At 40.8% G+C, this 22,190-nt stretch overlaps 1 protein-coding gene across 1 annotated transcript in view; it reads left to right on the forward strand.

Moving 5' to 3' along the window:
* SH3RF3 (SH3 domain containing ring finger 3) overlaps positions 1-22,190 on the forward strand; it is a gene marked incomplete at its 3' end in the record, with an annotated part of 248,075 nt that overhangs the window by 220,214 nt on the left and 5,671 nt on the right. The window contains exon 9 of the mRNA XM_080614032.1: positions 18,246-18,583. Within this exon, the coding sequence (XP_080470158.1) occupies positions 18,246-18,583 (338 nt within the window). The remainder of the gene's footprint in view (positions 1-18,245; positions 18,584-22,190) is intronic.

A 22,190-nucleotide genomic window follows, 5' to 3' on the forward strand; every position in this document is an offset into this window, starting at 1 on the left:
GGTTTGACCACTGTAATTAAACTTTCTTTAAAATCCACTCATTTGGCTTTTGATGAGGATTTTGATTAAACTCTTCCAAAATGTCTGGCTCAATAACTGCTAAAGAGGAACATAAGAGCTTGCATTAGTGAGCGAGCCATTAATTCATCGCTGAGTTACACCAGTTCCTTACTGTTTTGCCCAGCCAGACTGTGTAGAAATATTTGAGAATTGGCAATGTAAAATTAAATGTTTCTTACAAGTGTGCTGAGACAACAAATCTGTTTGCAACTTTAAATTTAGTGACTGTGTCCTGGAATATATGGAGGATCTGGATAAGCAAGTCACAATAAATAGGAAAACACATTGAGCCACTGTTTACTGATGTTAAGATAACAAGAGACGCGTCTTCAGAAAAAAACTTTGAACATGCACCAACAGTTTTGCATGTGAAGACTGAATCTGTAAACATCTGTTTGTTCTCACCAGTGTCGCTCACTTTCTCAAATATCCGTCCTTCTGCTCAGAATAACTGCATTCCACAAATGATACAGTATGTTTGGCATAATCCTGGTGTAAGTATTACATTACAAAATAGAATAAGTCAAGGCCTGTTTTCTGGCCCTGCAAGTGTCCCTGCATGACTTGCATCCACACTTTATTCTTAAACTTTATTAGCCACTCAAAATAGGATGCCTGAATCCAGACTGCTCACTGGGAACAGTCCTGGTATGTGTTGTGGCCTAAATCATGCCCATACGTTATCCTGGGATAGTGCTAGTTGGTATAAGCCAAACCCACAGTGGTTAATGAAAGTGGACAAGGGTTTGACATCTAAATCCAGGCCTTGCTTTGTATGCCAGCATAGACATGACCAGAGACATTTTCCTCTTCGCTGCTCCCCCTTTCTGCCAGTGCCTTCCTCTGCCTTCCCCTAATTTGCAGCCCAGTGTCCTGTCCCATCAGGCAACATCTCTCAGTGCAGACCAGAGACATCCATATGTAGTTGCCCACCCTGGCTTTATACAGGATTGGAGACTATGTCAAAGGCCCTTTGAAAATTTGACTATGTAAACTCTGAGATGCTTTTTGACCTTAGTTTACATTACAGCTGTCTGTTTGAGCTATCAGTTGGTGAAACTGGAACTGCCTGAAGGACCTGATCCTACACAGTAGTGCACCTTCAGTTTTCAGTTATGGAGTGCTAGTCTCTGCATTGTAACTTCTCATATTAACTTGTCCCTGAGTAAAAAGAGTTTGTCACCACTTCATATCCACTAAAGAAACTTAATTCCTTATCCTGGAAATGTATGATCAGTCTGAAAAGTGAAATGTGGAGCACTTGCAAGGACTTTGTAAACAAAAAATGACATGACAAAAATTGTGATCAGTCTGGGGCAAGTAAAGGATGCTAACGACAGAGTTGATGAAAGTAGATTTTTCAGATACAAAGTCAATATGACTGATCCTGAATTTTTGGAAGATGAGTTCAGTCTTCCTAGCAGATATTAAATGATTTAATGTTTTTCACTTTATAGCCAGTTCATCTAAGAAAGCCCCTAAGTTGTACAGGTATGAAATGAAATGGAATGATAAAAACTAAATGACTAAATGAAAGCAGCACAAGAAATAACGATGAACAATTGCACAATAGTAGAAGAGCATGGTTTGAATTCTTAGAATAAGTAAGTGTGTCAAAATATAGAAGCATTAAGATAAAGTAACATCAGAATAGTAATGTAAAGGTTTGCATCAAAACCATAAAGTTCTGTGACACTAATTTGCTTGGGTACTTCGTCAGACATCTGAGTTGATCCTGGAGCCACCAACACCAAAATTTTGTCGATCATTTTCAGAGTCAGATTTGACTTTTCAGTTTAACGTGTGTTCCAGTTTGTTCTTCAGTAAGGATGCTTCAATCTGGAATAGTTTAGTTCATCTCTCTCCAGACTTATGCACAGAATACATACTGTTAATTCATTTCCTCTCAACAAAGGCGACAGGGCTGTCTTCATCACAAATGAACCACCACTTCCCATGCTCCAGAAAGTGAATTTTGGCTCTGTGACCAGCAAGTGATTCACCAGAAACTTGGCCAGGGAATAGAAATCTCTTTTTCTGGTCATGTGAATTCAGGCCACAAAGGTCTGTTTTAGGGAAGAGAAAATCGTGCTTAAAATCTCTCCAGCACCTTCTCTTTCATCGTTAGAGTTCAATTTGAAAGGACAAAAACCTGGCAACTTGCTGATGAATATTTTAAGGCTGGCAAATAAGCCAGCCAAAAGCATGAGCCCCAGCTGTCAAAACACAGAAAACTTCAGCTTTACAATAAAACAGATTTCTGTTATTTCTAACTGGCTAGGATTCTTTTGCTTAGATCAAGGGCAATAAGTCATTGATCAAAATTTCTTTTTCTTTTTCGCATTTTTTGATGTTAGGAAATGCTTTCAAACTCCCCACAGATATTTCAAGCGTTGACTTTGCTGCCAAGCAGTCTCCGAAAGCTATTCCTCTTCTCTCTACTCTCCCCCCCTCCTCTGCTTATCTGCTTCGTAGTGCTGTCACAGGATTTCTCAAGTGTCCGCAGTGGTTTTCTCTAATCTGTTTCGAGTTGTTCTATGCTGCATTCTGTGGTCATAAGGGGAAGCAGATCCATGGGAAGAGAAGATGGGGAGTGCTTTAGCTTCAAGAGGAAATTCAGTTTATCTACTAACTGAGATGAAGCTATTTGGATGCCAAGGCACAGCATTCTTCTGACACCTGTAGAGACCTAATTTTATAACACAGGGGACCCATGGGCTTTTACTAAATCCTCAGTGCTGCTTGGGTAGGAAAGTAGAACTGACAAAAGAAAGAGCATGCAAGGGAGTGATGGAAGCAGAAGGCTGGAGGCGTGTGTGTGCACGAGTGCCTGTGCATGTCTGTATGTGAGCATCCCAACACTGGCATTCCCATGGCATTCCCCTGGCTGCAGAAGGAATCACGCAGGACCAGATGGCTGGATGGGACCAGGCGGCTGGATGGGACTAGGCTGTGGGAGGGATGGCAAGCACCTCTTTGGATTAGATGGGTGAAATGTAACCATTCCTGTGGTATCAATGGGAGACATTGACACATTCCAGCTGTTGAGGGATCATAGGGGCCAGTCCCCATCCCAGACTGCACAACTCAGCAGCTGAGCATCCTGTCACAGCTTCTGCCCTATTCCTGCCCTCTTCCTAAAGCACATGGTTTGATCCCTCGTTCCCTCATAACATCAAGCTCCCAATTCCCATGCACAGGTAAAAAACCAAAGAGTCCAAATGTTATGCCTGTCCCTGTCCTCTTTCTGCCATGGAGCAGTAGCACACAGTGCTGGCATGGGGCTCCCACTGCCCTACCACTCCCAGGAATGAAGACACGAAACCATTCCAGTAGAAAAACGCAGTAAGTAGCTGGATATCTTGAAAACAATGAAACAACTTCAAACGTGTGAGAGTTGGTGGCATCATGGCCTCCCACGTGTCTGGGACTCATTTGCTTTCATCAGTGGTTTTCCAACTATGAATTCACAAACCAGTAAGTCTTAAGCCACCAAGAGGCAACAGAGATCTTTCACTGAGATACAAGCATTTCAAGTGTTAATGCAGTTGTTTTATGGAGACAAAGTTTAAACTTTTCTGTGAAAATTGGATATAATCAACTTTTCCATGGCTATGTTTCTTTTTCCAGTCACACAGGTACTGGTATTTTTCCTTGCTTTTCTCTATAGTTATGCATAATAAATGGGTTAAAATCTCTAGCATCAATGCAAAAATACTTCAGTAAGCTCTGCTGGAAGAATTATATAAACTAAATGAAATTGCAGTTTCTGACAAACATCAGTACCGTAGGAACAAGCTGTTGTAAGAGACAACAAATACCTATGGCATGTTCCTGTTTTTATCATGTAACTCGAGGGCATAACCAAGTTATAGGAAAGGGATGTTTATCTTATTTTGCATATTTTTGTTTAATTTTCATTTTGCAGTAACAGCAGAAAGATTCACAAGCCCTCAGCTTTTCTCTTGCCACATGGTAAAGCCGCTTTATAATCAGTCTGGGTTGTTATTTTTTTGACTGAATGTCTCAAGCATCTAGTAATTCCCTTCAGACCAAGTCAAGACACGGAGTCAATGATGGTCTCCGAATGACTGAAAAAAAAAAAAAAAAGCTCTTATTATGCCCTCTGGAGAACACATCAGTCTCAGGAATTCAGAAAGTACATCATGCAAAAGTTGTTTTTCAGACACTACATCTGCGAGTGGCCTGTAATGAATTAATAAAGGGTGTCAAGCAGTCAACCTTTTAGGAAACAGTTCATTATAAAGGCAGAACTCAGCCTGTTGCTTTGGTTTTTTGCATATAGTTTGTTTGGTTCATAGTCACTGATATGCTCCTGTAAGTTAAGACTACAGAAGCTAAATCTTCACTCACAGCTCACTGCATTCAACATGCTAACAGCAGACTGGCATTGGGCTTCATCACCAGATGCCACAGGGAGAGAAGACACAATTTAATGTGAGCCCATGGCCAACTTATTTTGCAGTAGATTTCCTGTACTGTAGTTTTAGTCCCAATTCATGGTCAGCTCAGAATCAAAATATTTTAAAATGGAACTAGCTCATTTTTTGGATGACTTCAGAGATGTCTATTCCCTTCATAATTTAAGTTTTGAGACAAAAAAAGGGGGCAGGTTTGGGCAGCCAGATCCTATCAACATGATGGTGCCTGCTGTGGCAAGGGAAATGCATAAGCTAGGCTTTGATCATGACTTGAAAGAGAGAACTGATTTTCCGACTTTTTAAAGCCCAGTTCTTAGCCTTTCTTCACAGTTAATACTATCTAGGCCTCTGATTACACTTTCAGGTCTCCTCTGGGCAGCCTTCAACTTGCTGGTGTCTTAAAGAGCAGTGGCCCAGACTGAAGTTTTGCTGAGATCTTGTTAGTGCCAATTACAAAGGAATAAGCGCTTTCCATGGTTTATATATTAAATGTTTGTTAGTATGTTTCCAGATAAATTTCAGCTTTTTCACAGCAGGATCTTGACTCACAACTGGTTTGTGGTCCATTGTAATTCCTGCATCCCTTTCTGCAGAGCTGCTGGTTCGGCAGTCACTCCTCATTTTGCATCTCTGCATTTGATTTCTCCTTCCTAACTGTAGCATGTCATGCTTGTCTTTGCAGATTTCACCATGGTGATTTGAGATCATTTCACCATTTTATGAAAATTATTCTGAATTCTTACCCTGTTTATCATTTTATCGTAGGTTAACCCTGGCAGGCGTCTTAGCTTCAGACAGCCATTCACTCATTCCCTGCCACAGCTGGAAAAGGGAGAGAATCAGAAGGGTAAAATGAGAAAACTCATGGATTGAAATAAAGACCTTTTCATAAGTAAAGCATTTCATTCACCATTTCCCATCAGCAGGCAGGTGTTCAGCCATTTCCAGGACAACAGAGCTCCACCACATGTAGCAGTTACTTGAAAAGACAAATGCCATCACACTGAATGCCCTCCCTTTCTCCTTCTTTGCCCACCTTTTATTGCTGAGCATGATGTCATGTGGTCTGGGATATTCCTCTGGTCAGCTGGGGTCGGTTGTCCTGAATGTGTCCCTTCTGAACTTCTTGTGCACCCCCAGACTACTCACTGAAGGGGTAGCATGAGAAAAAACAAAGGCCTTGATGCTGTACAAGCACTGCTCAGCAATAACTAAAATGGGATGTGTTAGTACCGTTGTGCACTCACAAATCCAAAACAGAGTACCATAAAAGCTACTACAAAGCTATTTAACTCTATCCCAGCTAAAATCAGTGCAACTTTCACCTACTTGTAGACTTCATCAGCTCAGTGCCCACTGCTGATTTTAAAAGTGCCCTCTCTAGCTCACCTACCATGTAATTAATGAAAAGATTGACTAGCACTGGCACTGAGACAAGCCCTGTTGGCACCTACCTGAAATGTCCTCTTGGTTTGGCAGAAAGTCATTAACTGGAAAATACTGCAAAGCAGCAGGTAGCATCTGGTTATCTGCAGTTTGAGTTCTTGCATGTCTGCTGCTGATAGAAAAAGAGGGATAGTGCAAGACTGGAAGGGATCCCTCAAATGCACACTGCTGTTCTAGCAGGAAGAAGTTGAAAGAACAGATTTCTGCGAGATATTCATTATATTGCCTGCTCTGTTGTGGGAAGATTGTCAGATACCACAAAGTAATCACAGTACAGGAGCTTGACTAGAAGTCATGATTGCTTAACTAATGGACTACTAATTCTGTTATCTTTATAGGCAGAGACATTCCAATCAGCCATGATCAAATTGAAGATGAGAGAATTCTAAGTCAATGTTTACCTACACTGTTTTGCTAAAAAGAAAATAAGAAAGGCTGTCAGTTTGTACAGACCATCAGTCAATCAACCACTGCAGTCAAGGGGAAATCTTGCACTGTTATCTGACTTGTGTAAAGGGTTTTTCATCTTCATATATGGTAGGCAGGTTTGGAGATGGGCTATTATGACAAAGCAGTAATTTCTGCTCTGATGCAGTAGTGATTTTAACTTTATAAAGTTTCTGTCATTTTCAGATGTGAGGTGTACGTGACCAACATCTTCACATGGGCATTTTGAGCCTGTGTGTTAAAATTGACCATTTCTTGCTGTTAGTTGGCAGGATCCACCTCTTATTTCAGGTCATACTGGTCTCTTCTGCATCAGTCAACTAGCTGGCAGAGTAAAGAGGAATACACTGTACGTGTGTTGTCACTGCTAACTATTTCTGCAATAGTTGCATGTGCAAACACCAACCAGATGTCACAGCGTAGCATGCTCCAGACAATGAATAAATCCATGTCCAGAGAGGTCTTGAGATTACAGATATGACTATGTGTGTAACCCATGTGAGATGCTGCTCACTGCCTGCACCACTAAAATTATCCTACTACCAGTTTTGATATAAAGCATGTTCTTGGACATCTTGGACATTTTTGATATGAAGCTTGTCCTTGGATATTTGTCCTTGGACAAATCAGCATAAACCTGACATTTGAGCTAACATGTTTTGTCTCACAGTTGGGGTAGGGTGAGGAAATGAGGGATACTGGCTTGGGTGGCACACTTGACAGGTAGTAATTAGTTAAATCAGTGCAACTCAATTGCATTTCATTGTATGGTCATACCTGCAGGTGAAAACTAAGTGGATAAAACAAAGGAGGCATAGGTTTGCAATGTAAAACCAGGCTTAGTGCAAAAGGAAAAAAAGCCATAACGTTACTGACTCCCCTTCCCTAGTTGTTCCCTTTGGTTAGCTCTATTTTTCATGTATGATCCTTCTTGCTCAGCTCTTTAAGAAAGGGGCATTTCATACTTCCTAAAGACCTGACCTTTTAGTATAAAGGTATTGGGAGGCTTTTTAGCAAATGGTCTTTTATAGCTCCATTTTTATTTTTTAAGTAACAAAAAGACTAAACAAGGAAAAAAGATGAAATCCAATTTCTGCTGAAAAGAGCCTTTTGCTATTACAAAGCTTACTAGTTATTGCAACACAAGTGTTGTGACATTTTCAAAGCAACAGTACCTTGGTCACTTTATCAAAGAAATTGTTGTTTACATTCCTCTGACACTGGCAGCCACTTACTTTGCAATCCTTTAAAACAACTCTGAGATTCTTTCTTCATTTCTTAGAGAGTAGACATGATCAATTGGTTCCTATTAAAGAAAAGGACTTCAGCCACTTCTGCGCATCCCAGAGTAATTCGCAGGGCATTGCTTGGAAATGTAGGACTGAAAATGCCTTTAGCACAGCTGATGGGAGACTGCAGAAACCTCTGCTGCTTTGCCTGCAAAGCTTATGCACTGTGATAATTGATCACACCCCAATTCAGAGTGCACCAGACAACAGTTCTGTCGGTGTGCAGTGCTGCTGGGTGCAGCAAGGCCTGCAATGCCCATGGGTACAGAGCACCTGGGACTCCCTGCACTCCCATGGACGCTGAGAGGTTGAGCTTTCCCTTATTCCCAGAAAAGCCATCAGCTAAAGCACATTGGCATTTCTCTTTTTGCTGCTAATAAAGTATCACTTGCCTTGTTTGAGACACTCTGTCATAAGGGCAGAAGTAACAGGAGCAAGACCTGTTCTTTTTAATGCATGAAATACATCAAGAATCCTATTCTGGATGCTCTGATTTGATGCTCAGGAGCTGCCAAAACTGGAGGACTGCCTTCAGACAGAAAAGTTCTCATGCTTGTGGCTTTGAAGGTGTCAAGGACTTGCTTCTAAAATATCAGACCACCTGGGAACCATCAGGGCCCCTCTCATTCCCACCCCTCCCCCAGCCCCAACTGCCCCAGCAACAGTGCGACGCCCAGCTGATTTTCAGATATATGTTGCCTGAGCAAGAGGAGTTTCTGCTTTCACCACCTCTTGGCCCCAGTCCATGTGGATGTGACACGTTCTGTCAGTCTCAGCTGACTCCTCTGTCTTTAGCTAAATGCATCTTTTACAAGCTGATGAATTGTTTGTAGGAATTATTTCACTGTAATGTATTCCAGTGTCTAGTAAACGCAAATCCTGGCAATTTTTTGTTGTCCACAAACAACCCTTTTTCTCTTCCATGGGGAACTGATTTTGAGAGAAGAATATGCCTCCTGTGATGCCTGAATTTTCCACAAGCAATCTTCTCTCTGAGTCCAGGCCAGCCAAATACCATTTAGTTTTCTGGAAGTGCTGAAATTACAGCCTGAGGTGGCACAGCTGCTGGAACAATATCAACCAAGCGGGAATAGATAGATCAGCAACAAGGGACAAGATGACCTCAACTAATCCAAGCCTTATACCTACATGTTTCTGTTTTCCATAAAAATACAAGTCTCACTTGCCTGTCATTTAATAAGATTACCAAGCAAGACCAAGCAATTTGTCTGTTTGCTTCTGAAATAAATCCATCCCTTATGAACAGGGAGAGCCAGAGCTAACTACGGGTAAGATTAGAGTATGTCAAAGCGCATCCTGATGTCTGTCATTGATTCTCTTGCATTCACGTGTTCAATGAGTGAATTTGCCTTGGCTTTCTGCAAAATGTGAGTGTTGCTCCCAGTGCTCCCCAGGACCAATAAATCTTTTTCACTTCCTTATGAAAGACAAGGAGCTGACTAATTAGTCAGTTTAAATCTTATTTAGAAAGACTAATTCTAAGCAGTTTGTCTATGTATTTATACATCTTTTTCTCATTTCGGAATCCTGTGCTGTCAGTGAAGATGTGACAGATTCTACTCTAGTTTGAATAAATGAACCTAAAGTTTCAGAAGGGTGCTCATACTCCATACAGCTGTTTTGCTAATATTCTCTGGAAAGTACAGTTAGTTTACCAGAGTTGCCTAAATCATCTAGACATATTTGATTTATATTAAAACAAAGGTTTAACATTTGCTGAGCTTTCGTTTAGGCTAGGTCTTTCAGACACAGTGTAATCTTATGTAGGAGACCTCCATGGTAGCTCCAAGGAAGTCCTTGGTACAGACAAAAGCAGTTCAGTGCCAGGTTAGGAAGCAGGTGAGGCTCTGGGAAGTAATAGACCCCTGTCAGCTCTATCACCAGTGCTTTTGTGGCTCCTTGGTGCAGGGTAAGCACTGCAGCCTTTGGTCTATGATGTTTTGCACAACAGAGATGGAGCTGAGGAATCCAAACAGCAATTGCAAAGCTGTGGAAGTGCTCTGGTGTTGCAGTTCCCAACCTTTTGTGTCTCTTCCTTGGCTGACACTGCATCCTGCCGGCTGCCTTTTGCCCTCTCTCAGACCCCTGCAGCTGAGGAAACCTCTGAACAGCTGATTTCCCAAAGCTGGGAGGGCACAGGGGAGGGCTCATTCCTGGCTTTGTACTATTTCCTGTGCTCTTGCCCAAATAGCTAATTTTTTTATCATAGCAATAATTCTCACTGGTTTTATGATCTCTTTGTAGCAAGGTAGAGTCATCCTGTGTTTGCTGTAACTGCTGCTTCATTTACATGTTGGGACTTCCTGAAGCAGAGGTTGGATCCATACCATTATTTTAATAGCCCTTGTCATATCTGTTCTCCATTAATTTGTCTAATCCACTTTGAACCAGTTCATACTTTTGGCTTCCGTGATACTGTGTGCAGTAAGTCTCCATTTAATTATGTGTTGTGTGAAAAAGTGCTTCCTACTTTTTAGTTTTGACCATTTGCCTGATAATCTAATTAGTTTCCCCCTAATTCCTGTATTGTGGAAAATAATTTATCCGTTCCCAAGATACTTTCTCTGTACAGGTAGGGAGTTTGTAGACCACTGTCATATTCTCTGTCAGTTGTCTGCTTTCCAAGCGGGTAACTCCAATGTATAGTGAGTGGTTCCATACTTTTCAGGGTCCTCTCTGCCCTTCTCTGTGCTGTGCGTAGTTGTGCAATATCATATTCCAGCTGCAGTGGCCAGAAAAGCACACAGCATTCAGGACGGTAGAGCTTCCCACAGCTGTTTTTTCTACAGATGTTTTTTACCTCTTTCACTAGACCTTTCCTAACAATTCCCAGTCTTTTCTTTTGCCTTTTTGACATTGCTGAGCATGAGATTTTAGGAGTGACTCCTTCTCTGTGTGAAAATAGACAGTTTAGAGTCAATAGTAGCATGGGAATACTTTGGATTTGTATTCCTAGAACACCTTCTGCATTAATTTTTTGGCCAATTTCACAATGAGCATTAACTTTTGGTGAGCATGGAGGTTTATTTACCTTTAAGGCTCTTGCTTTCTACTGGAATTCATAATTGCTATTTAAGGTGAGGGTAGAATTAAGTGCCTAGAAAGTGGGATTCACAAAATCTGACAAGCAGAACTGATGTCTGAGTGTCATTGTTTAACCCAACAGGCAGCTAAACACCACTCAGCCATATGCTGACTCCCCCCTGCCCAGTGTGATGGGGGAGAGAATTGGAAAAAAAATTCATGGGTTGAGATAAAAACAGTTCAATAGGCTAGAAAAGGAAGGAGAAAAATAATTACTAATAATAGTAATAGAATTAGAAAATACAAAACAAGTGATGAACAATGCAATTGCTAACCACCTGCCAACCTGTGCCCAGCCAATTCCCAAGCAGTGGCCCTAGCTAACTTTGCCCATAGGATTTACATACTGAGCATAATGCCATATGGAATATCCATCCCTTCAGCCAGTTGGGGTCAGGTGTCCTGGCTGCATCTCCTCCCAACTTCTTGTGCCCCCAGCCTGCTTGCTGGCAGGGCAGTATGGGAAGCTGAAGAGTTCTTGACTTAGTATAAACATTATTTAGCGACAACTAAAAGCATCAGTGTGTTATCAACATTATTCTCATCATAAATCCAAAACACAGAACTGTACCAGCTACTAGGAAGAAACTTAACTCTATCCCAGCTGAAACCATGGCACTAAGCCAGCAGAAGAAACTGGCAAGGGAAGGGTGGCTTGGATCTTGTTTTTAACTCTCTGAGTAGGTTACCAGCTTCCACTTGGGATTCATGGCATGTGCCCAGCTCTGCAGGGTGTCAAGGTTTCCTTCAAGAAATAAAGGATGAGGATTTCTTATACAACTGAGCAGGAACTCTTGTTCATGCTTGTGCATCCCACACTTGAAGCACTTGCATGAAACTCCTTTATTTAGTTTTCTCCTGGGTTCTCATTCCCCAGGGAATGTCTTTATGCTTTACACCTCTCTGTATGGGCTGTGTAGGGGTCAGAAAATTGGAGCAGAGAAGGGGAGATCTCAATGCTTTGTGCTGAAGTTTCCTTACTTGTTGTAGGATAATTAAATATCCAGTGGATTGCTCAGTGAAGAAGGGAGCTGAAAGTCAAATATGAGCAAGGATATCATGCCTACTCCTTTTCTGTCCCCAAAAAGGTTGCTCATACTTCAAAGAAAGAGATAGGCTAAAATCAGGACTAAAACACCTCCATCTAAGCTTAGTTCTAGAGAGAGTGGCTGCTTCAAAGTAGTGGAAATGTTGCCACAGGCTTCATAAGAACCGTGGTTTCATTGCATTCTTTGATGTTGTCCTTGCATTTCACTTTATCAGTACACAATTTTGAATTACTTCATCACAGCAGTAGTTTTCAATTCCCTGGTGCTCTGTTTCAGCTGTTCCCACTAAAAAATATCACTGAAAACTGTTATTGGGCATGGAGTAATTTGCATATGTGAACAACTTTCCATCCTTTACATAACCGTCACCTATTCCCTACATACCACACTAGGAAAAGCAACGAAATACAAAGTTATCCATCCATCAGCTTCTCCCTCCATCACACACAGAAAAAAGACATTATCAGTGTAGCAGATAGTCCCTCATTCACTGTTAATCGTGTTAGTGTTCCTTTTACCTTTTGCCTGTTACAAATTCAGCAGCCTCCAGGAAGCTAAATGATAGCTGAGACTCTACTTCCTCTTCAGTTCTTTTTCCCCCTTTGAGATAGCCTTTAACTTTGTTCCAGTATTTGAAAGATCTGCTATTCCTTCTAAATTGAATATTCAAATATATTTTTAGATTCCCTCTTTATCTGTTTTTAGTAGTCTCTAGAGCCTTGTTTCCGCCCCAGTTCAACAAAAGCACATGATGAAGTGCCTATGTGCTTTGCTGTACTGGGACCTGAACACTATTTCTTCTTCTCAGTTTTGTTTTCAAACCATCTAAAATTCCTAATCAGGTCTAGCTGCTAGACACTTTACTTATTTTCTTATGGCTTTAAATGCTAGTTATCTTCAAATTAATGACCATAAGTCTAATATATTTGTGCACGTTCACATGCATGTTACTGTCACTGGAATTTAAAAGCTAATGATATTATGATCCTAAAATCTTTTCTTTTCCTTGTCATGTAAATTTTATGCTGAGATTATAATAACAGACTTCTGGCTAGAAGCAGTTGTCTCCATTAAAAACTAAATCTTTGGAAAGTATTTCCATACAATATGTGATACAAAACTAGTTTTTCCCTAAAATCAGAAGTAATTGTGTAGTAAGTAATTACTGTTGTCTTGTTTAGTATGTCATCTATGTCTCATGAGAAATAGTGGCAAACTGCAAATGATAAATACATATCCAAAGACATTCCAGACCTAAAACTTTGCTTTGAGATGATGCTAGTTTGGTTTTTTGTGCTTTATGAATAATTACGAAAATCTCAAGTAATGTTACAGATTTTTAAACCCAGATAGATTTTTTCCTGAAAGATGTGATCCAGAATACCACCTACTCCTTCAATGCAATCATCAATCACTGGGAGCCAACTTGGGATCAGAATAAAAATGCACTGTTCTCCAGACACTAACTTAAATGTACTGAAACCAGTACTGACCAAGTTAAACAAGCAGTAAAAGTGGTGATTTGTGGGTACTGACAGATGAGTTCCACGTTTGTTCTCTAGGGCTCAGTGCAACATTTAAACAGTTTTGTTTCTCTTTTCTTCATTTTTAAATGAAACCTTTTTTCTCCTTCTGGCTCTCTTATCTATTGATGTAACTGGTGTTGCATGAGAAATTACCTCATTTCAATGGCTAGAGACAGTTTTTCTATCAGCTGTTGTAAGGTTTCCTCATCTATTTAATGAGCCTGGATAGGTAGGAAATTAAGTATTAGGAATTGCAGATGAATAAAACTAAAACAGAGTTTTCTGTTTATTAGGGATGTGTAAAAAAAAAAAAAAAAAAAAAAAAAAGAGGAATAAGATATGTATTAATATAGCCAGTACATACAATTGGGATTGGTATTTGGATTATTATATCATGATTATTACTTTGCAGACAGGGGACTCCGTTATCACTCAGTCATCAGTGAAGTAGTTGCATCTCATCTCTGTGCTTGTCTCATCTCTGAAGCTGAAAGAAGAGCTAGTTATTATCTTCAAGTGGGGTTATTAATGAGGGGAAAAATCATCCCCAATTACTGTGAAGCAAAATAATTCAACATTTACATATCTGAGACTTTAATTTTGATCTAGTCCTTCATGAGTTTTTAAGCTCAGACTGCATTCACTTTTCCAGAAATTCCCACCATGAGGTAAAGAGGGGACTTACACCTGTCCAAGTGCTGGCTTCCCCAGGTGTATGTTCCAGGGTCACAGAAATTATGCCTGGCCCATCCTTGTGCTGCCAGAGGCTGATTTCCACTGAGATTCTTTTGTGCTACACCATTGCACAAAACACACCATAGGAACAGAGTCTCAAGCATAGGCTTTGCTAGAGAAATAAAGAATTCTGACCTGCCTATTTTGTCTGTGTTCACGGTCTTTTTTCTTTTTTTTTTTTTTTTTTCTTAACTAGAAACAGCATGGAATTGATTTGAAAGAGCTGATTTCACTCTTTTGCCTTTTTGGTTTTGGGTTGGTTTTTTTTTTTTTTGTTGACAAAGTATTGATCCTCTGAAGTTAATGGTTTGGAAGTTTTGACTCCGAACTTCCTAGAATAAAACCTGAGCAACACAAAGGTAATGATTTAAATTCAGTTAAACATGTGGGCAGTAACCAGGAGATAGGAGAAGTGCTGTCCGTACTGTGGATGCATCCATCAACACAGATGCAAATGTCTGACCTTGGCAGGTTCAGGAGGCAGGGATGTCGAACACATTTTGCAGTCAGTTGGAAACGTAGCTACTAAACAAAGAAAACTCAATAACTACACAGATGTTTCAGTAGATTACAGATTTCCTAGAAAACAATATAACAGCTGTCTGTGAATGGAAAAAGTAAACCATCTATTTTTTTTCACTCAAAAACTTAATTCCTGAAAGTCATCAGGTATGTCTTCTGTAAATTTAGCCCATTTTCAAAACCCACAGTCTGTAACCAATTGGTGTAGTTTTCTTTTCAGCATTTATGCCCATTAATGCTTCATTGATTTACAGTGAAACTGCTGAAGAAAGGACTGTCTTGGACAGCCATATAAATATGAATTTCTTGTGAAGGATGGCTGCTATTACACTAAATATTAAATGAATTCATAATACTTGGACATTTGCAATAAATCACTACTGGGACTGCATACTAACATCCCATTCCAAATCTTTTCTTTCTCTTTTTTTTTAATATTAAATCTATGGAAAAGAATGGTTGCTCCCAAAGAAATGTACAGCTTTGTAACACTGGAGTCATTAACAAATTCCAGCTGCACAAGAAGGAGTTTTAACTTAGTCCCATTTTACAGATGGGGGGAGGAGGCACAAAGGGGTTTAGATTGAACTGCTCATCACAGGAGGTTCAAACCCAATCTGTTTCTCCTGAGAGACATCACAGTAAATTATCAGCTCCTGGCAGTCCTTTTTTTGCTCGAAGTACTCTGAGCAGCTTCAGCAGAGGATGTGGCAATGTGATACCAGAAGGCTGAGAGCATTTGCCAGATTCAAAGGGAGAAAGAGCTGGATATAATGTCTAATCTTCAGGCACCCTAAGTGGTTAGTATCAGTCACCTCTAAATATCTTGCTCAATGCTACGGTGGGAAGGATGGGACTCCTCAGATTTTGACTAGCAAGACTAGGCTTATCAATGAAAGTAAGTCACTTTCCCTCTTTAGAGAACACAGATCTTAGTCTCACAAGTTTAGTAAAATGCTCAGTGGACTCAGGGAGGCTACAAATCAATCCTTTATTTTTCCTTTTGTTAAAGTAGAATAAAGGGTACATCAGCAAGTTCATTATAGCTCCCTGATATCTGAGGGGTAGTAGCTTGAATGTAGAAATTTATGCCAAAGTTAACCATGAAGAGTGGAAGCCATTCTTGTAAACAAAATTAAACGACTGTCAGGCTCATCTGCTTTTCAATGTGCAGATGGGTGTGAATATATGCATCTCCTTCTTTCCAAAGATTTTTGCTTCTGTACCTTGAATGGTCGAAGTCACACAAGGTTTTTCTAATGAAAATTTGCCAAGGTATTTAAATTAGAAGCAAAAATTAGGAAAGCTGCTACCACAGAGGAATATTAATTGTTTATTATACAGGGCTTTAGTTCACATAGTTACTTTGCATGTGCAAAGCTGCCAATTAAAGAGGCTCAAAGTGCTCTCACTGCTGCACAATAGCCGTTTCTCCAGAGCCCCACAATGGCTATTGTATTCTGTCACTGACCTTTAGACACCTTCAAATGCATATTGACACAGTATGCTGGGATCATTAGAGCTATTGTTTCATTACGCCACAGGGAAAGGAGAGTTTAGCAATTTTGTGAAGAGCTTTAAAATTTGATATAATGATGTCAGCAGAGATATTTCTTAATTAGAGAGTGAGAGAAATGCTCAAGTATTTTTCTGGTGCTTCAGGTGAATTCCAGCATGCACACCTACCACAATTCCCACAACAGTCCCTTCCCATCAGAGAAAGAAGATGTTTATCAAGGGCATTTGGTCTGCTTCTCTATTGTTTCTAAGGGAATTTATCTAGTATTTTTTGACCTGATGGTGCCATATGGCCAGCCTCCCTTAGCTTCCATGGATTCTGCCTCGATGAACATCTTGGCAGGACAAAGCCTTTCACCCTCTGACAAACACCCTTTTAAACAAAGCATATAGCTGGAACTGGTGGTATGCAGGAGACTGGGACCTGGAAGTGTAATTCTCACTGAACTCTTAAAAAATCAGTGGACATTGTCTCTGTGAAAACAACTCTGCTTCATTTAACTCTTCTGTGTCTAAATATCTAAGGTATTTCTGTTTCCTTACCAGTCTGTGACAGATAAAAAGTGCAAACAATAACTTTGGGAGCAGAGATATCAGATACTCCAAGTACATTTACCGTAGTAATCCAAAGCCTCTTCTAAAAGCTTATATATATTTTATTGTAGCCCTCCTATTCTTTAAAGCTGCTTTGAGAAATTACTTCATCAGTCAGCACATAAAAGAGCATCATTTTAAACCCTACATGGGACATTTTGTCTACTGAGAATAAATACATTACTGGTTTGTATTTCCAAAGAGTGTTCCTGCTTGAAGATAGAGAGATAGTTTCTGTTCCATAAGTATTGTGGTTGCTGCGTTCATTCCTATCCCCTGGGATCCTATTATAGAACAAATTATCAAACACAGCTAAACTTCACAACCCTGAGCCTCTGAAGATAGTCTTGAGTAATGGCTTGCTCTTCTGACAGAAGAGGAAGATGTCGAACAGGCCTTCTGCAAAACTTCTTGTGTCATTAAAGAAAACAAAGAAAAATAATGGAAAATTTACTGCTCAGCATTTCTGGTTGCAACTCCAGCCTAGTGCTGTGCAGTGTGTACCAGAGGATGGCCAGTTTCTGCACACAATCCCTCTGCCCAAAAAACTTGCTAGCTTAAAGGACATAGTATTTGGTATTTGTGTGTGCTTGAGGCAAATGTGCAGCAGGATTTCTCACACTGCTATAAAGCCTACAAGGTCTGATGTGTGCCTTAGTGATGCAGACTGAATTATACCTTTTTTTTTTTTCACATTAACTGAAAGAGTGCTGTTACCTTGTTTTCATTCTTCAGTGTCAGAAACCTTTTTAGAACTTTGAAACCTCCCATGCACTGTCACTGTGATTGTCAATTGTGAATTCTTAGTCTATCTTCAAACATCAAAGTGATACCTTTACGTTTTAACACATGAGGAGAAGTGACTTCTGGGACGGAGACACAAATAAGTACATCTGTGTGATGCAGGATGCGAAGGGGAGCACATGGAACGAGCTATTAAACCACTGTCTTGTGCCTCCGTTCTCCCTACGGTAAATCTGCATCATGTAGTAAATGAGGCAGTAATGATGGGTGCTTCTCTTGCATTGGGCTGGAATCTGAAATCTCTCCAGAGACCCTTGTGCTTCCCAGGGGAAGTTTTTAGCCATAGAGCCTGATTTCTACCTTTGGAAAGTTTCTCTGTTGAGGAACAGGATTCTCCTAGAATTGAGAGAGCAACACTTCAACTGCCAGCTTCTCTGCATGGAAAGTTTGTACTTCCCGTGTACTTTTGCTGTCCCACTGTAACTGCACTATTGCTTTAAAATAACACATGATCACTGCCTAGGTGGATTTGAAAATTGAGATAATCTTCACGGTATGTTAGGCCCTTTGCTAAATGAGTTGAAGCCCTATTGGGTAGGGAGGGATTTGCATAGGAACTTTATTACCAGAAGCTCAGATTCTGCCTGGATCCACTTCTAGTCATGGCAGTTTTCAGAGGTTTTTTGCTGCACACACTGAGATTTTCCAAAAGAAAACCAGGGCTGGTATGTCTGCTCACTGCCCATATTTCGTTTCGTTCCTTTGCAGAAGGAAAAGAAGAGCGGACTGCTGAAACTTCTAGCAGGAGCATCAACAAAAAAGAAGTCACGCTCCCCACCATCTGTGTCCCCCACACACGACCCCCAGGCAGCCATTGAAGGAGTCCTGCAAGGGGCAGTGGGACCTGAGCTCTCCTCCCTCTCCAGCCACGGCAGGGCTGGCTCATGCCCTATCGAGAGTGAAATGCAGGGAGCCATGGGGCTGGAGCCTCTGCACAGGAAAACAGGATCCTTGGATTTGAATTTTTCCATTCCTTCTCCTGCCAGGCAACCCCTCTCTTCCATGGCAGCTATTCGGCCGGAGCCCAAGCCTTTGCCTCGGGAAAGGTAAGCTGTGTATCTCCTAAGATCGCATGCATTCTCAGGGAGCTTTTGGAGAAAGGCTGCAAGTTTAACTTCCTTAAGGGTTGTTGCAGAATGATTTAAAAAGTGGTGAGCAGCACCTGTTCATGACACCAAACAGCCCTGGTTTAAATCTGGAGGACAGCAGTGCCTTCTCAGCCCAAAGGGTGCAAGTGCTGTTGGGAAAGGCCACTTTTTAAGTGATATCCCTATGTTTTAATAAACTTACGGAGCTGTCATGTGGTGCTTCCTGCCTGAGGGCAACAAGGGTAATGTGTTTGCTCATCAAGGCCCTCTCTGACCTGTTCTGCAATACCAAAGACTCTTTCAAATTCTCGTTGTTTAGAATACTGCTATCATCAGTGACTTGTTATTAAAAATGTAGCTTGTTTCTAGAGAGGAATATGCCAGTGATTCTGGAGTTTATTGCAGCAGCCTGCTCAGCACCTTGATACCCAAAAAGAATAGAGTAGGAACATCAAAATACAAAAGCAGATGGAGGGAGAGATAACTGACTAGGAACAGGGGTACAGAAAAGAGCTAGCTTTCCGTGTGCAGAGTCATAATTGGCTTCAGGTAAATATTTTCTACAAGACTGCACTTTGAGGAGTGGGAAGGGAACAGATAATGCACTGATACAATGCTATTGAAATGCTTTCCACTCAAAAAGTGATTGAGAAGAACATGGTTTTTATGAAGGATCAAACAGTTTTCAAAAAGAAGTCTAGGGAACTCTCTGCAATTGACATTTCAAATTATTCTGGCAGAATAGTAAAGTTCCAGAAGTTTGAAAGAAATTATTTTCTTCTGAGTGTATGAAAGAGGCTAAAAGCAATGGACTGGGCAAGCCACCTGACTCTGAATCCATTTGGAGTCATGGAGCAGAGGATGCAGGGCATAACGAGAGATACTAAAGGACAGTTCATACCTTACACAGTGATTTACTGGATGCATGTTGAAATTTGGTTGGGAAGGTAACAATGACACTGTAACATATTTAAACTTTTCTAAGGCTGGTTATTATCTGGTTTATTACCATAGAATGTTTTCCTGAATTAACTGTACACAACAGACATAGCAGATACTAGGTGGATTGCAAAGTGATTCACTGGCATCAAATCTACCTCTAGATCAGATATCATTAGAAAAAAATTGTGTATGTGTGTAGTGTAGCTCTGCAAGAGCTGGGTGTTGTACTGCACTGTCCAACATAAAGTCTTTGCTGTCACAGAACGGAGGTCTGAAGTGGGAGGTAGGTGATAAAAATGGCAGACTTCTTGGTATAGAGCTAATTCAGACCACTGGTAAGGAGAACACAGAGTAACAGCTTATTTCAGAAGAGCCAAATCTGAGGCAAAGTGGAGTGGCCTCCCAGAAGCAAAAGAACAATGGAAGATCTAAAACAATATACTTGCAGTGAGTGATAAAGGGAGCTCTGGTACATGTGGTAAAGAGCAGGCTTAGAAATGGCTTGGTAGCAGTCTGTAAGAGACTGCAGACAGGACAGATATGGAAATATTTTTACTCTAGGCTGGGCATTTTGTCTAAAAGAGATGCTGTTGTTCATGTGCAGCTATTAGACTTGAAGCAGAAGTAAATACAGACAAGTCCTTCAGCATTGTAATGAAGACAATGAGAGGAGACTATCACAGTAGTCTCTTGTCCTTAAAATCCATGAAAAAGCAATTTAGTAAAAGAAGTGAAAAACCAGTCCCTGTTTAGGTGCACTTAATTTGGTCTACATCAGTTTAGATTAACGCTATAAGAAAAGCTAAATCAATATACCAGATTTGGCACCAGTATAACTAAATCAGTGGAATGCTGCACCTTTAGTTAAATGTAGCCATGAAAAGCAGCTGGGAAGAACATCCCCTTGTGTCTCCAGAGCTGGCTGTTGTAGTGCTGCTCTCAAAGCTTTACTGTGGAGACGCCAGCCACATTATTTAATATGCCATGGCCAGTCCATACCCTACACATTTCTCAGTCCACCTCATGACGGTCCGGATAGTGAAACTTCTAATTGACAATCTTAAGTGGCAGAATAGAACCAGAGGGACATGGGCTACCTCTGTCTGCTCAGCCAGGCTGGAATCAGAAGTAAATAGATTTAGACTGCAAAAACTAAGTAAATATTTCCAATTGCAGTATATGGTGGTAAGGAACTTACTCTGATTTTAAGCATTTTAATTCGTGAGTCTTAAATCTGAAAATAAGCTATAATTGAGGTAACCCTAATTATACACAGCAGGCAAGATTTTCTAATTGATTTATGAATTAACTTTCATATCGTTGGTGTATCTGCATTCCTTAACTGATCATATGGGTTTTTTCATGCCCATAATGGGAAATATTAATTACCTTCATGCACTAGGAAGGATAATGCTTAGTCCTGGAATAATCTGAGCAGATACATTAGACACTTGTCTCCTAGAAATTCATCCCACATCCATCTGTGCTCATTAAATCATCAAATTGCTCAGAAGTACCAAATTTTATTTTTTTTTTTTAAAGAAATTACGGTTTTCAAACCACTTGGTCTTTTCACATCTGGCAATGGAGGAACTCGCATTCAACGTCACCCAGCTCCGTATTTTGCTTGTTTGCATCTTGATGCCTTTCATCCGCACAGTAGGAGCAATTCTCTGAGAAAGAAAAGGGAGGAGAGGGAAAAAAAAGGTTAGATAAACAGATTCAGATGCTTTCAGGATGAAACTTTTAAAAAGCTGCAAAGCATTTCAATGCACTTAGCTGTACTTGGCTTTCTGTCTCCCAACGCCCATCTGCGCGCACAGAGACAGAGGACTGAAAGGTTGGAAGAAGCAGCACATTCCTTAATATTTACAGCATTCAAAATGAGCCTCATGCAGGCAGCAGAGCACCGCTACTTCCCACGTAGAGGCTGGCTCGCAGCTCCAGCACTTGCCACATCCAGGCTACTGGTCAAACCCGAACGGTCATGCCACTAACCATCTCAGAGGTGCATTAAAAGGCTCTGATTGCTCACAGCTTGATGCTCACAATTTAAGGGCAGAATTACCTATTCCACTACCTGACAGTGCAGCCTTTCATGGGAGTTGTAGACAGCCAGACAGGTAGGTGAAGCAAGCTTTGCCCTCTGCTAATCTTTATGCTCTCATTCATTTTTTGTGCACAGGGAGAGTGAAGAAAACAATTACTTCATCTTCTCCTACTTGATATTCCAAAACCTGGTTACGGATGGCTGGGTTAGAAAGGAAATTGCTCCTAACTCCTGTCATTTGGCCTTGATATTTAACTGGTTTGCTGGGATAGTTAGTGCCCATCTGCCTTCTGGATGTAATTTCCCACTATCAGTTTATAAAACCACCTTCCTTCAGCTGCTCTCTGCCGTAAAGTATCCAGCAGTCTGAGCAGCAGAGCTGAGAAATTTCCCAGGTGGTGTCCTTGTCACATTGTGTTGCAGTGATTGACTGTCAGGTGAATACTCCATCACAGTGCCTGTGCCCCACACTTTTCCACCTACAGCTCTATACAGTTTCTGCTGGTGCGAGAAACAGGGCCAGTATAGGATTGCACTGTGGTGAGGCAAGGCCTGAGCCAGAGACATGCCCAC

The sequence above is a fragment of the Psittacula echo genome (assembly GCF_963264785.1).
Source record: "Psittacula echo genome assembly, chromosome: 3".
NCBI classification, from domain to species: domain Eukaryota; kingdom Metazoa; phylum Chordata; class Aves; order Psittaciformes; family Psittacidae; genus Psittacula; species Psittacula echo.